The sequence below is a fragment of the Mobula hypostoma genome, chromosome 25, assembly GCF_963921235.1.
Source record: "Mobula hypostoma chromosome 25, sMobHyp1.1, whole genome shotgun sequence".
Taxonomy (NCBI): domain Eukaryota; kingdom Metazoa; phylum Chordata; class Chondrichthyes; order Myliobatiformes; family Myliobatidae; genus Mobula; species Mobula hypostoma.
Window position 1 is genome coordinate 28,012,436 of NC_086121.1, and position 16,184 is coordinate 28,028,619.

Consider the following 16,184-nt stretch of genomic DNA (forward strand, 5'->3'; position numbering starts at 1 on the left):
GGAGGAGAGAGGACCTGACAATGGTAAACAAAATTATAGGGGACATGGATAGCTTAGATACCAGGAGTGTTTTAATTTCTCAATAGCAGAGGTGTTTGAGATCAGCGGGTAGAGGTGAGGAATTAGAGGTTTAGAGAGGATCTGCGAAAGATTTTCTCCCCCACTTAGGAGTTTGACATTTAGATACATTGCCTGAGAAAGTGAAGGGACAGGTACTATCACAACATTTAAGGAGCACCCGGATGAGCATGACAGGCTGCAGACCAAGTGCTGGTAAATGGAATTGGTATAGAAGGGAAATTTGTAAGATCATAAGATATAGGAGCAGAATTGGGCCTTTGGCCCATTGATTCTGTTCTGCCATTTCTTCATGGCTGATACATTTTTCCTCTCAGTCCCAATTCTCCTCATATCCCTTCATGTGGTGACCAATCAAGTATCTATCAACCTCTGTCTTAAATATACATGAAGATTTGGCTTCCACAGCTGCCTTTGGCAAAGAATTCCTGATTCACCACTCTGGCTAAGGAAATTCCTCTTATCTCCATTCTAAAAAGGACACCGCTCGATTTTGAGGCTGTGTAATGTGGTCTTAGACTCTCCTACCAGAGGAAACATCCACGCCACATCCACTCTATTAAGGCTTTTCACCATTTGATAGGTTTCAATGAGGTCACCCCTTGTTCTTCTGAATTCCAGTGAACACAGACCCAGAGCCATCAAACACTCTTCATATGACAGCACAGTCAGCATAGATGTGGTGGGTTGAAGGGCAGTTTCTATCATTCTGTGGCATCAATGTTGAAGCAATGTTATAAATGCTAAGCAATTTTCCATTGAATTGTCTATTGGCATAAGGAGAACTTCTAATACCATTTTTTATCTTCCAATTGGCAGTCTATAATAAATAGGGTTCTAGGCCAGGTAAGGAAAGCACAGCTAATGTTTTGTCCAAAGGTGACCTGGATAATTACTGGGTATTGGAGAACAGTTAAGGTAACTTTGTCTCTTGACGGGAATTCTTGGTGTTTGCTTAGCAGAGCTCCACACTGATAAGAACACCAATATCAATAACATGTGGAACTGCAAGCCTGAATGCTGCTTGGATGTCAGAATGCTGAGGAAGCTGCAAGATGATAATGGAAATGAGGATGAATACACATTCTGATCCAACATTATAAAAGTACTTCAAATGTATTTTTCTATTGATTGTAAAGTACATTTGGATATCTTGCAGTCATGAATTGGCTCTTATACATGCAAGATTAATTCTATTTTCTTTTGATCAATTAACCTTTTGAAAAGAGGGAGTACATTAATAGAATATTTTCTCCAGGCATAAATTGATGGGTAGATTACATGATAAGGTAAATGATAAGACTTGCTCAGAAAGGTTTTTTAAAAAATTCTAAACAACATTTTTATCCTCATCAGGGAATCAGAGGTAAAGCGGGTCAGAAACTTTAAATTCCTCTGCGTTATCATTTGAGAAGATCTGTCCTGGGTCCAGCAAGTTAAGTGCCATTACAAAGACGACACATCAGCACCTCTATTTTCTTAGGAGTTTGCAAATTCAGAATGACATCTAAAACTTTAACAAACTTCTGTAGAAGTGCAGTAGAGAGTATACTGACTGTTTGCATCACAGCTTGGTAATGGAACACCAATGCCCTGAATGAAAAAACCTACAAAAAGCAGTGGATATGTCCCTGTCCATCACGGTTAAGGTCCATTTACAAGGAGCGCTGTCGCAGGAAATCAGCATCCATCAAGGACCCCCACTATCCACACTTCTCGCTGCTGCCATCAGGGAAGTGGTACTGGAGCCTCAAATTCCACACCACCAAGTTCAAGAACAGTCATTACTCCGCAATCATCAGGCTCTTGAACCAGAGGGGTAATTTTACTCACCTCAACAATGATTTAATTCCACAATCTATGGATTCACTTTTAAGGACTCTACAACTCGCGTTTTCTAAATTTATTGTTTATTTATTATTATTGCTTTTCCTCCTTTTTGTATTTGCTGTTTGTTGTCTTCTGTACATTGGTTGTTTGTACCTCTTTGTCATGTGCAGTTTTTCCCATTGATTTTATTGTGTTCCTTTGTATCTACTGTGAATGCCCAAAAGAAAATTAATCTCAGGGTAGTATATGATGACATATTTGCACTTTGATAATAAATTGATTTTGAACTTCGAACATTCTCGTTCCATCCCTGATGCTTTAGTATATTATATTATTTAATGTCAGCAATGCACATTAAGTTAAATTTATGCCACTTTTGGGATTGAAAGCAATTTCCACAGAATTGTGATAAAATAGCACACTCGCAATAATATTCTCTATTCAAACCATAGCAAGTGATGAATAAAATGAAGTGGAATTGCTTTTCACTTCATCTTTTTTGTTGCTGTTGAAAGGACAATAACTAAACAGGAAAAGCAACATTTTCATTCAGAATTTTCCTGTAATAGTGCCTTTTGAATCGGACCCAGGTTTATTGGCACTGACTTGTTTGTTGTAAACTTTATTGTTTTGCAGCAGTATAGTGCAAATACACAGAATTGCTTTTAATTAAAAGATTAAGAAATAGTGCAAAATAAAGCATTAACAAGTTAGTGTTCATGGATTCACGGACTGATAGCAAAGAGGAAGAATTTGTTTCAGAAATAGTTCAGGAACACTGCAGAACTGTCACTTACCTCCAATACACAAATTTCTGCAATCCTTGTTTTCAAAATATCTTTTCATAAACATTCAATAATTTAATCTTTATTTTCCTCCTCTCTTCAAATTCCTTACAACAATTTTCCATTCTAATATTGGTAGTATACACAAAAATAATGTGTAACAAATAAGAAACCAGCTTATACTCTGTAGTTATAATAACATGCGTGCTCTCTACCTTTGGATTGCAGCAATGCTTTACGGCAATCATCCAGGTTAAATCCAAGGTCTTGGAGTCGATCCAGCTGCAACTCTAAGAAAGACAAACAAAAGCTGATGCATAATTAGAACAAACAATCTCAATTAATCACATATATTTCAAAAGATCACACCTCCACTGCATATATACAAGCTGCATTCAAGCATCACAGTTTTTATTATAAAAAAGTAAATCACTTGGGAAAAATGTGCAAAGCTACAAAAATGTTACATCACTGAGTGCTCACTCCATCCTAGTCGTTATTCAGTCATGATGCTTCTTGACTGGTTTCAAATGGCAAGGGCTACTTTAAAACAGCTAAGCCCAAAGTGGAATGTCCCCCCACTTTCAAGTGAAAAGGACTTGTACGAAACTCATTCATTTAACTACTGACTGACTCCTAAATTCCCCAGCAGCATATAGAGTACACTTCCTTTAATGAGATATTCCTGAAATCATTTAATGAGCTGGCCAAGTTAGCTAAGGACCAAAACCTTGTCGTGGTTTGGAGGCTTGTGTGCCTCAATGACCTGGAGAGCTAGGCTGGCTGGAGTCGGGGCCTTGTGCTTTGTCTCTTGGTAGGGTCATCCATGCCAAACAGGTCAAAGGTCAAACTAAGAGTGGTCCACCAGTCCTCCAGGTTCATGGGTTCAGTTCTGACTGGTAAAGTAAAACTGTTATGGAAACAACAATGAAGAACCCTTCTACATCTGTGTCCGATAGTATTCCTGACTCTCCACCCATGACTTGCTAGGTTGCCAAGGCCACACAGAGATGGAGGCCTTTCATTGCTGCCCTAAACACTAGTAGTGTAATGGGCAGCAAGTTAAAATAAACCAAGAGTGGCAGAATGAAAATTTGCCCCCAGTTGCACTGAATTAACTGTGTACAATCTCTAATTGTACTCCAATTTCAAATTCAGAACATCGACATAAGTAAATTACAAAACAGCCCATACATTTCCATGCAAACTAGGAAACTCATTTGGAAAGAATAGAAGAATGAGATAAAATATGGTTATTTTACTTTGGTAAAATACTAAACTTTGCACGAAATGAGATGTGACAGTAATTTAATCTGTGAAATCTTGTGTGTCAACAATTGGAAAGTTTAAGGAAATTATTTTTCCTGAGTGCTCACACATTTACCAAAAGAAGAATGCAACTTTATCATAATTAATTCAAATTAAGTCAGTACTTTTGTCTAATGATGTCATTTGGTTCTTCATCTTCACTATTATGTAAAATCAGAGGAGCAATCCTTCGGCATCCTGCCACTGGCCTACTAAATATTACCAGGAAAAGACACAAAAGCAGTGAGTGGAAATCTGTTTGTAAGTGGAATAAGCAATGTAAGCCAACATCAAATATGTCTGCTGACAAGTTAAAAATGTAAATGAAAGTAGGAGCAGCTGACTACTCCGATCCTCAGACTTGCCTGGCAGTTCTTTATCATGGGTACACAATCTCAGGTCATATCTCCTCTTCTGTACCAGTTGCCCACAGTCCTTAATTCCCAGTTCTCAAAGATTCATGTACTTCCTCCTTAAGTATCGAGTAGTAGTAGTTCCTTGGCACATCAATTGAAAATGATCCTTCCCATTCTTGTAGCTTTGTTCACCTATTCCCACTTGTAGAAATATCTCTATCTTCACCTTATTATACCCTCTAAGAATCTTATACGTTTCAAAAAGATCATCCACCATTCTTCTGTACTCTAAAGAACATAGATCTAATTTCTTTAGCCGCGGGTGATAGGACAACCGTTTCACTCCATACATTAGCCTGGTGGATTTCTTTTCAACTGCTTCAAATTACACTATGTCATTTCATAAATAAGGGGATCAAAGTTGTGCACAGTACGCCAGGTATAGCCTCACCAATACTCTGTATTTCCTCATTTCTGAACTCTAATCCTCCTTCAATGAAGGCCAATATGCCATTAGTCTTCCTAGCCATTTGTTCACCGGCATGCAAATGTTTTTTGAAATTTGTGAGCAAGAACACATAGATCCGTACTCTCTCCGTACTTTACTCATCTTCTTCCATTTAGATAACGGTCAATCCTAGGATTCCTCTTATCTCACATTTTACTACATTAAACTGAACTTGCCAAGTCATTGCCACTCACATAGCCTATCTATATCTTGTAGCAAAGTCCTAATATTCAGATTGCAGCAAGATCTCCATCAATTTTCATGTCATCCACAAACTTAATTACCTTGCACTTAACCCCTCCTCCTGGTCTTTATAAATCATAACTAATTTAGAGCTAAGAATTAATCTTTGAGTTACTGCTCTTGTTACATTCTTTGAAGCTGCCAAAAAATATCTTCCACACAATGATCATTCTTCAGTCCGACACACTTCAGTCAAAGCTAATAACACAGTTGCACAAGCCTTTAATGTAGCAACTGGTCAAGAGGCCTTCTGAAAATCCAAAAATATTGACATTTTCTGCTCTGACTTCTGTTTGTTACATCTGAAATAATCTGTCAAGCACAATTTACCTTTTCATAAAGTCATTTTGATTTGCAAGAACATAAAGAGATTTATATACTATCAAGTGGTCTCAAGTTATTCTACAGAAGTCTTCAGTTGCTCTGCCTTTACTTACCAAGGACAGGATCCATTTCATGTCTACTTTTCCCAGATCCTGCTGTTGAGCTGCCAGTCAAACGAACTGAGTTGGTGCTGCCATTCACTGACTCAAGATTAGGCACAAGAGGCACTGTAGTGGTTTGCTTAGGTATGGACTTGACTATTGCCAGGAAAAGCTGCACATCATTGTATGAAAGTCTGATATCAAGACTAGAGAATTGAATCTGAAGCACAAGAACAAAATGTGTTTACGATTAGGACAGATGTGGATTATCTCTGTGTTGTATATCCCTATATTTATATTGTGTCATTCTTGTTAATTTCTACTTTTGAACTCATAAAATGAAGCCTTGAGTGAAAAGGTGTCACTAATATCTCCTATCCTTGTTCTTAATTGTGAAATTTCATTAATAATCAAACAGCTAGGGTTAAACATCTAAGAGCAACAGCCTCTCTCACATCCGCTTTTTGATGACATACCTTGAGATTTAACTGATTTACCAACAAAACCACAGCACATGATCTTTTTGGGCCAGCTGGCTCTGGCTTATTACAAAGGATCATATTCAATGAAATTCACACTCCTTTTCTCATTTTGTAACAAAGGCAAGGAAACACCATTAAAAGGTAGCATTATACCAGCTTTCAGATGGCAAGGAATAGACCTCACTGCAAAAAGTTGCTTATTGCAGAAGATTTGGGCCTCCATTTTGGAACTGAACAGTGGCATAAAGTCAAAGATCAAGATTTAGTAATGGTTTGCTCACAAATAGTACACTTGCCCTTCAATGGGATATAAAGTGACTATTTCGGTTCTCTCAGAATTAACATTATATTGCCTACTGAGAGACTACAGTCCAGTTGAATCAGTAAGATCTAAATAAATGTGAAAGGTAGAAATTCCTGTTAGAACCACTGCTCACAATGGCCACAAGATCACAAATTCAATGCATGTGCTTTAAAACTTTCATTTTATATAGTAAACGAATGTTAATGATTGCCACATCCATTTTAGTTTTGTTTAATCTTTGATACTATACAGGTCTATTCCTTACAGTCTAATATCTGTAAGTGCCTCATACAGGTAAATAAATACATAAGATAATTTTTCAATAGAACAAAGCAAAGTTTCTGATTTAGACCATAAAACATAGGAGTAGAATTAGGCCATTTGACCCATCGAGTCCGATCCGCCATGCCATCATGGCTAATTTATTATCCCTCTCAAGTCCATTCTCCAGCCTTTTCCCTGCAACTTTTGATGCCTTTACTGTTCAGGAACTTATCAACCACTGCTCTATATATATACTCAATTGTTTGGTCTCCAGAGTCCTCTATGGCAAGGAATTCCACAGATTCATCACCCTGTAGCTAAATAAATTCTTCATCATCTCTGCTCTAAACAGACGTCACTTTGTTCTGAGGATGCATCCTCTGGTCCTAGACTCACCCACTATAAGAAACCTACTCTTTACACTGTCTAGGCTTTTCAATATTTGTAAGTTTCAGTGAGATTCCTCTCCCGCCCCCCTCCATCCCCACCTCATTCTTCTAAACTCCAGTGAGTACAGGCCCAAAGCCATCAAACACTCCTCGTATGTTACCCTTTTCATTCCCATGATTATTCTTGTAAAGCTCTTCTGGACCCCCTCCAATGTCAGCACATCTTTTCTGAGATAAAGGGCCTGAAAAGTACTCACAATACTTCAGCTGTGGTCTGACTGGTGCCCTATAAAGCAGTACATCCTTGCTTTTATATTCTAGTCCTCGCAAAATGAATATTGACATTGCACTTGTCTTCTTTACCACTGACTTAACCTGTAAGATAACCTTTAGGGAATGCTACGCAAGGACTCTGAAGTCCCTTTGCACCTCTGATTTATGGATTTTCTCACATTTAGAAAATGATCTACACCTTTATTCCTTCTACCAAAGTGCATGACCATACAACTTCCCTACACTATATTCCATCTGCCACTTATTTTCCCATTCTCCCAATCTAAGTCCTTCTGCAGAATCCCTGCTCCTTCAACACTACTGCCTCTCCACTTATCTTTGTATTGTATGTAAATTTGGCCGCAAAGCCATCAACTCTGTCATCCAAATCATTGACATTGAATGTGAAAAGAAGCGATTCCAATACCAAGTCCTGAAGAACATCACTAGAAACTGGCAGCCAATCAACAGGCTCCTTTTATTCCCACTTTTTGCCTCCTGCCAGTCAGACAATCTTCCATCCATGCTAATATCTTTCCTGTAATACCATGGGCTCTTATTAAGCAACCTCATATACAGCACTTTGTCAAATGCCTTCTGAAAATGCAAGAAAACAACATCCTCTGATTCTCCTGCTTGTTATTACCTCAAAGAATTCCAACAGATTTGTCAGGCAAGATTTCCCCCCAAAGAAACCTTGTTGACTTTGACCTATTTTATCATGTGCCCCTCCCCCCCCATGGACCCCGAAACCTCAACCTTAAGTATGGACTCCCAACATCTTCCCAACTACTGAAGTCAGGCTAACTGGTCTCTAATTTCCTTTCTTCTGCCTCCCTCCCTTCTTAAGGAGTAGAGTGACATTCGCAATTTTCCAGTCCTTCCAATCCAGAATCTAGTGATTCTTCAAAAATTATCACTAATACCTCCACAATCTCTTCAGCTACCTCTTTTAGAACCCTGGGGTGTGGTCCTTCTGGCCCAAATGACTTATCTACCTTCATACCTTTTAACTTCTCAATCACCTCCTCCTTAGTAATAGTACTACACTTAGTTCTGCCCTAACACTCTTGATTTTCTGACATACTACTAGTATCTTCCACAGTGAAATCTGACACGAAATACTTATGTTTGTCTACCATTTCTTTGCCACATTACTACCTCTCCAGTGCCATTTTCCAATGGTCCAATAACCACTCTTGTCTCTCTTTTACTCGTTATATATTTGAAAAAATCTTTTGTACCTTTTTTTATTTTAGTGGCTAACTTACCTTCATATTTCATCTCATCTCCCCTTACCGCTTTTTAGTTGCTTTCTGTTGGTTTTTAAAAGCTTCCCAATCTTTAACTTCCTACTAATTTTTGCTATATTACATGTCTTCTCTTTTGATTTTACGCTATGACTTCCCATGTTAGCCATTGTTGTCTCATCCTCCGGTTAGAATACTTCCTCATCTTTGGGATGTATCTGTCCTGCCCCTTCCAAACTGCCCCCAGAAACTCCAGCCATTGCTGTTCTACTGTCAACCCCAATAGTGTCCCCTTCCAATCAACTTTGACCATCTCCTTGCTCATGCTTCTGTAATTCCCTTTACTCCACTGTAATACTGATACATCTGATTTTATCTTATCCCTTTCAAACTCCAGGGTGGTCAGTCATATTATGATCACTGCCTCCTAAAGGTTCCTTTACCTTAAGCTCTCTAATCAAATATGGGTCATTACACAACACCCAATCCAGAATTGCCTTTCCTCTAGTGGGCTCAACCGCAAGCTGCAATAAAAAGACACCTTGCAGGCATTCTACAAATTCTCTCTCTTGGGATCCAGCACCAACCTGATTTTCCCAATCTTCCCTGCATATTGAAATCCCCATGAGTTTCGTAACATTGCCTTTTTTTTTAAAATGCTTTTTCTGTCTCCCATTGTAATTTATATCCACATCCTGGCTACCCTTTTAGGGACTGTACATAACTCTCATCAGGGTCTTCGTACCCTTGTAGTTTCTTAACTCCTCCTACAAGGATTCTACATTTTCCGATCATATGTCACCCCTTTCTAAATATTTAATTTAATTTTTTTTAACCAAGAGAGCCAACCCATTCCCTCTGTCTTCCTACCTGTCCTTTTGATATAATGTGTCTTTAATGTTAAGCTCCCAACGATGACCTTCTTTCAGTCAACAACTCAGGGATGCCCACGGCATAATACCTGCCAATTTCTAAACGCGTTAGGATAGTGTAAAGATTTGTGTATGGATAGTGCGTCATTTTAAATGTTTTGCTTTGCTTTTCTCACATTTAACCACCCTCCTCTGCCTATCTTTTCTCTCCTTTCCCACCTGGAAACCTTCGTATCAATTTCATGACCTTTGGCTACCCTCCAGTACCTCAGTCAAGTGACCATTCTTTACTTGTAAAGCTAGACAGAGCTGCACACCACATGCCTTCACTATAATTCTACTGAGAATAACTGCGTCTTCTCTTAATCTTTAAACGCTAAACAAACCTGCAGATAATTTCAAAGCATAGTATAAAACAATAACCATATCCAAAACCTAACTCCTCCTACCTTATCAATCTGCTCTCTGCCATCAGTTACAAAAAGTAAACATACTTACTTTGAATCTACAGGATTACAGTGATTTTTTGATGAGGGCTTCAACTTTTGGTGCACACACAATTTCTTATGCCATAGTCAGGAAAAATTAAAACTACTTTAGAATGTAAAAAGCACTGTGCAGGCCTTTTTTTTTACTGCTGATCATCAAATCCAAGTTTATGTTAACAGTGGTGTAAAATTGTTCTATGAATAGACATTATAAATTAATACTTTGAAAGAGTTTCATGTAACAGTGACATTCTTGAGTAATCAAGTGAAGGAAGCCAGCAGCTGATCAGATTTCTAAGGCAAAAGTTCACATATTCTTACAGATTACTCCAAATTTTTGCTTTATATTCCTACATTACAATTTCTGTATAGTAATACAAATACTTTATCTCTTTGTTTGTCACTATTTGATTATTTGTGCATTGAATAAAATGCTAGAAGTTAAAACCTAAACAGAAGAGATTTGACATATGCTGGAAATCCAGAGCAACAAGCACAAAATGCTGTAAGCACTCAGCGTCTATCTCCTCTCCATAAATGCTGTCTGACCTGCTGAGTTCCTAAAGAGGTTAAAGACTTTTGGGTTTCTGTTTGTTTTAAAAACTCTTCTTTTCAAAGTCAAAAGCTCTTTTTAAATATTAATTAATACAGTAATAACTTACATTTGGAAATCCTTTACAATTCTGGTTTGACATCCTGTTTTTTTCTATTCCACAACCCACAAACTCTAGTGCCTTACTGCATCAAGATGAATTGCAAGTTATGTCTGTTGCTTAGAAGACCAAATCAAGCAACCATGGAGAAGAAAATAGTAGCAATTTTCTCCACGATGCTTAATGCTATGCTATATGTAATAAGGCCTGGAAACTGTAGCAGTGTCAAAAATTAGAGAAGGGCCAGCAAAGTAATTTGGCTAAATTACCACAGGTCATTTGACATTTTCGACTCTCCAGGAGACGCTCATGGCGTGAGGTTCACTCTGGCTTTGCTCCATTCCCTTTACTTCTTTTACCTGTAACCACCCTTATTTACTTTATCTATATCTACATTAAAGGGTTTATACTACAGATATATCTTTAAACTTCGTTTTCAACTTACTGAAAATGTTGACCAGAGGACGAGAAGTTAAAAATGGGAAAGACTCCGACGGAAACGGGAAAAAAGATGGCGATCCTAAAGCATCTAAGCACATTCCATTAACTTTTGAAACAATGTCGAAACTTCTAGAGGATAAACTTAACCAAAGATTTGCTGTGTTTGAAGAAGTTTTGAAGACGATTCAAGATGATGTTAAATTGTTTAGAGGAGAAATCGATCAACAACAGATCAGAATTTCAGAAATGGATGGAGGCGATCAGAAGAGAGACCGAAAAATTGAAACTCTGGAGAAACATCTAGCTTCGACATCTCAGCAGTTGGAACGTTTTAAATCAAAGATTATTAATCTTGAAGATCGATCTTGGCGACAGAATCTGCAAATAATCGGGCTCCCCGAAGATGTTGAGACGGGCGATCCTACTAAATACTTCACTGAATTTTTAATGGATGTGTTTGGTCCAGAAGTTTGGAGCCCACCCCCCCCCACCCCCATTGCTTGATAATGTGCATCGTACCTTACGCCCCAAACCTTCCAAAGATTTTAAACCAAGACCTATTATTATTCGGTTCCACTATGTTCACATTAAGGATCAAGTGATACAAGCTGCTTGGCGGAAAGGTATGATTGAACTTCAAAGTTTCAGAATTCGCATCGTTCAAGATTTCAGCCCGGAAGTTCTGAGGGAACGGATGGCTTTTAAATCGCAGATATCAGAATTTTATCGTAAGGGCTTTAGATTAGCATTGCTGTACCCAGCAGGTCTGAGAATTGTTCTGGCTGATAAATCTCATCGTCTGTTTAAGACTCCGGATGAAGCTCAAAGTTTTCTCGACAATCTGCCTTCCTCTGCTAAGGAGTAACTAGCGCACTGTTTTCTTTTTTTCTAACTTGCTTTACAGTTTTTTTTGGGAAAAAAGCTATATTTAGCTTACAGATTTAGACTTTTATATTTTGAGGGTTCTTGCCTTGGTTTTCTAGTGTAGGTATTTTTCGTATTTTTGAATAAAAGTATTTCTTCCTTTCTTCTTTTGTTAGTGATTTTGTATTTTTCACCTTGAATCTTTATGCTTTTGAGGGTAATTTAGTAGTAGATTCAGTCTTTGATTTTCCTTTTCTTTGAAACTTTACTGGAGAAGTATTACATCTTAAGATGGCAGGTTGCTCTCTTCTTCCCCTAAGAATTTATTTTTTCTTGCTGCGTCATTTTTGATCATTTATATATGAAAAAAAAACTAATAATATGAATTGGCATTTGGTTTTTTTTGACATATGAGTAAGAAGAAATTATTTTATGTTTGTAACTGTTGTAATCTTTTCTTTACATTTATAGTAATTGCTTTTTTACTTTTCTGACCATGGGTGGTGTTTTTTTTTTAAAAAGAAAAACGTATTACTTTTGGGTTGCCTTCTGGAGAGATGGGGTTAGATTTAGCATGGGTCACTTTTTGGCTTTCTTCTGGGTTTTTGTGTGGGGGGAAGTGATATTTTTGTTCTTATTTTTAATTTAGATTTTTTTCTCTAAATGGGCTGACTTGAAACCACCAAAATGTCTGAAATGTCGTAACTTCCGGTTACCTTTTTTCCTCTTCCGGGGTCATGAGTTTGTTTTCTGGTTAACCCTTTACATAGCTTATGTTCAATTTCAGTACTATGGATAAGATCACTAATTTGATCGCCTGGAATATAAATGGTTTAAACCACCCGATTAAACGGAAGAAAATTTTTAAAGTATCCCAAAGGATGAATGCTCATATTATTTTCGTACAAGAAACTCATGTGCGGAAATAGGATAATCAGCGTTTTTTTACGTTTTGGAAGGATTAATAGTACCATTTGAATTCACAGGCCAAAGTGAAAGGCGTTTCTATTTTTATAGATCCTTCAATTTCATTTGTTTATCAAGAGACTATTTTAGATCCGAATGGCAGCTTTTTGTTAAATACTGGTTTGATATTTAACAAAAAAGTTGTTATGGTTAATGTTTACGCTCCAAATGTTGATTGTCCTGAAGTTTTTAAAAATATCTTTTTACATCCCTTCCTAACTTAACTATTATATGTTGATTATGGGTGGAAATTTTAACTGTTGTTTAAATCCTTTGATGGATAGGTCTATGTCTAATCAGGCACTTCCGAACAAATTGGCTACTCTTATTATCTCTTTTATGGATGACTCTGGAACTTCAGAAATTTGGAGATTCTTACACCCCAATGAGAAAGAGTTTTCATTCTTTTCACATGTATATCATCATTATTCTAGAATTGATTACTTTTTTGTTCACTCTCGATTAATGCCACTTGTTGTTGACTGCAAATATAACTCCATTGCTGTTTCCGATCATGCACCATTGAAACTATCCATTAAGTCAATGGATACATTTTCTAGTACTAAACAATGGCGATTTAATACCACTTTACTTCAGAACTCGGACTTTGTTAATTTTATTGAGGAACAGATTGATTTTTTTTCAAAACGAATTTTACTGAGGAAATTTCCAGCGGGGTACCATGGGATACTTTTAAAGCATATATTCGTGGACAAATTATTTCATATTCTGCTGGATTGAAAAAGCGAACTAATAATGAAATACTTAAGCTGGTTGACAAGATTAAAGAAATTGACAAGAGATATTCTATTGCTCCTAATCAGGAGCTTTATAAAGAGAGTTGAATTTCAAATAGAACATAGTCTATTACTATCATCTTAGATTGAAAATCAATTAGTTAAAACTAGGAGTCAATTCATATACATGGTGGCAAAACTGGGAAACTATTGGCTAATTAACTGAAATCGGCTTCGGTTAAACGCCAGATTGTTGAGATTTGTAAAAAAGATGAGATAAATAAATCCTTTCAAGAATTTTATACTTCTTTATACCAATCAGAATTTCCTGATGATTCCACTATAATGCACAAACTGTTAAAGAAATTGAGTATTCCAAAATTACCACCCAATGAACGTTTAAAATTAGATGTACCTATTATGGTAGAAGAAATAAAGAATGCTATTTCCTTGATGAATTCAGGTAACGCACCTGGTCCAAACGGTTATATAGTAGAATTTTTAAAACTCTTTTCTACTATACTTTCTCCTTGGTTATGTAGAATCTTTAAGGATGCAGTATCTATAGGTAAATTACCACAATCTTTTTTATCGAGCTTCTATTTCCCTAGTTCTTAAAAAAGATAAGGATCCTACTGAATGTGCATCTTACAGGCGTATACCTTTGCTGAATGTGGATTCTAAGATTTTTTCTAAAATATTGGCAACAAGACTGGAGAATGTATTGCCTCAAATTATTTCTGTTGATCAGACTGGATTTATTAAAAATCGTTACTCCTTCTTTAATATTAGGAGATTAATGAATATTGTTTATACTTCTTCACCTAGAACTCCAGAATGCGTCATTTCATTGGATGCTGAGAAAGCTTTTGATAGAGTCGAATGGACATACCTGTTTAATACGCTTGAGAAATTCAATTTTAGTCCGATATTTATATTTTGGATTAAATTGATATACCTTACTCCTTTGGCTTCGGTATTTACAAATAATCAAAGATCTTCCTTTTTTCAGTTATTCCGTGGTACTAGGCAGGGTTGCCCTCTTAGTCCATTATTATTCAATATTGCCCTGGAGCCGTTAGCTATTGCCATTCGTGACTCTCCTAATATATTTGGTATTACCCGTGGGAATGAGATACATAAATTATCACTATATGCAGATGATTTACTATTATATATTTCTAACCCTCAGAAATCCATTCCAGCAGTATTACCTTTGCTTGTTCAGTTTAGTAGTTTTTCTGGTTATAAATTGAATGAACTTTTTCCATTAAATATGCAGGCTCCCATTTATAGATGTTCACTATTTAGATTGATTACTGACTATTTTACTTATTTGGGGGTTAAAATTGCTAAAAGGCATAAGGACTTATTCAAGCTCTATTTTTTACCGTTAATTAGTCAGGTTAAACAATTGCTTACTAAATAGTCCCCACTGTCTCTATCACTGATTGGTCGAATTAATGCTATTAAAATGATTATTCTACCTAAATTTTTATATCTATTTCAAGTGGTACCAATTTTTATTCCTAAATCTTTTTTTGATACTATTGATTCTAAAATTTCCTCTTATATACGACAGAATAAAAATCCTAGGTTAAGTAAAAAAAATCTACAAAAGTCCAAGAAAGATGGTGGTTTAGCATTGCCGAATTTAAGATTCTATTATTGGGCAATTAATGTTCGATATTTAATATTTTGAACACAAGATTGGGATATAATTCCAAGCCCACAAGGGTAAACCTTGAAAGCTACTCTGTACAAGGGCTTTCATTAGTTTCTATTTTAGGATTTTCACAGCCCTTCGTGTTTTCTAAATTGAATAATTAAACACACATTACGAATATGGTTCCAATTTCGTAAATTTTTTGGTTTGAACAAATTTATATTATCAAGCCCTATTATATCTAATTTTTCCAACCCTCTGTTACGAATCAAGCCTTTTTGATATGGAAAATGAAGGTTATAACATGTTTCCGTGATTTATTTTTGAATAACTGTTTCATGTCTTTTGAACAGTTGTCTAATAAATATAACTTGCCCAGATCCCATTTTTTCAGATATTTACAAATAAGGAACTTTTTAAATACCATGCTACCTACATTTCCGATTTCATACCCAAATGATATCACGGAAAAAATTTTAGGCTTAAATCCTTATCAGAAGGGATTAATAGCAACTATTTATGATATAATTATGAAAATACAGCCAGGTATATCTGATAAAGTTAAAAATGAATGAGAAAGGGAACTTCAACTTCACTTACCTACAGAGAAATGGGAGAAAAATTTTCAATTAGTTAGCTCTTCCTCTATATGTGCTATAGATACGCTGATACAATTTAAGGTAGTACATAGGGCCCGCATGTCTAAAGATAAACTAACTTGTTTTTACTCATGTAAATCCTATTTGTGACAGATGTCACTCTGAGGTGGCTTCTTTGACTCATATGTTCTGGTCCTGCCCTCTCATGGAAAAAATTTGGAAAGATATCTTTGATATCATTTCAACAGTTTTGCTTTTTGATTTACAACCCCATCCTATTACGGCAATTTTTGGTTTGCCAATGATGGAACATAGCTCTTTATCCTCTTCAGCTTGTCGTATGATCACATTTGTTACATTAATGGCCAGAAGATCCATTTTATTGAATTGGAAAGAGACCAAT

At 36.4% G+C, this 16,184-nt stretch overlaps 1 protein-coding gene across 3 annotated transcripts in view; it reads right to left on the reverse strand.

Moving 5' to 3' along the window:
- Window positions 1-16,184, reverse strand: part of vps13d (vacuolar protein sorting 13 homolog D) — a 323,941-nt gene that overhangs the window by 164,914 nt on the left and 142,843 nt on the right. For all 3 annotated transcript variants that reach the window (XM_063033119.1, XM_063033121.1, XM_063033120.1), the window contains exons 33-34: window positions 5,546-5,753; window positions 2,909-2,983 (exon numbers count right to left, since the gene is read on the reverse strand). In XM_063033119.1, the coding sequence (XP_062889189.1) occupies window positions 2,909-2,983; window positions 5,546-5,753 (283 nt within the window). The remainder of the gene's footprint in view (window positions 1-2,908; window positions 2,984-5,545; window positions 5,754-16,184) is intronic.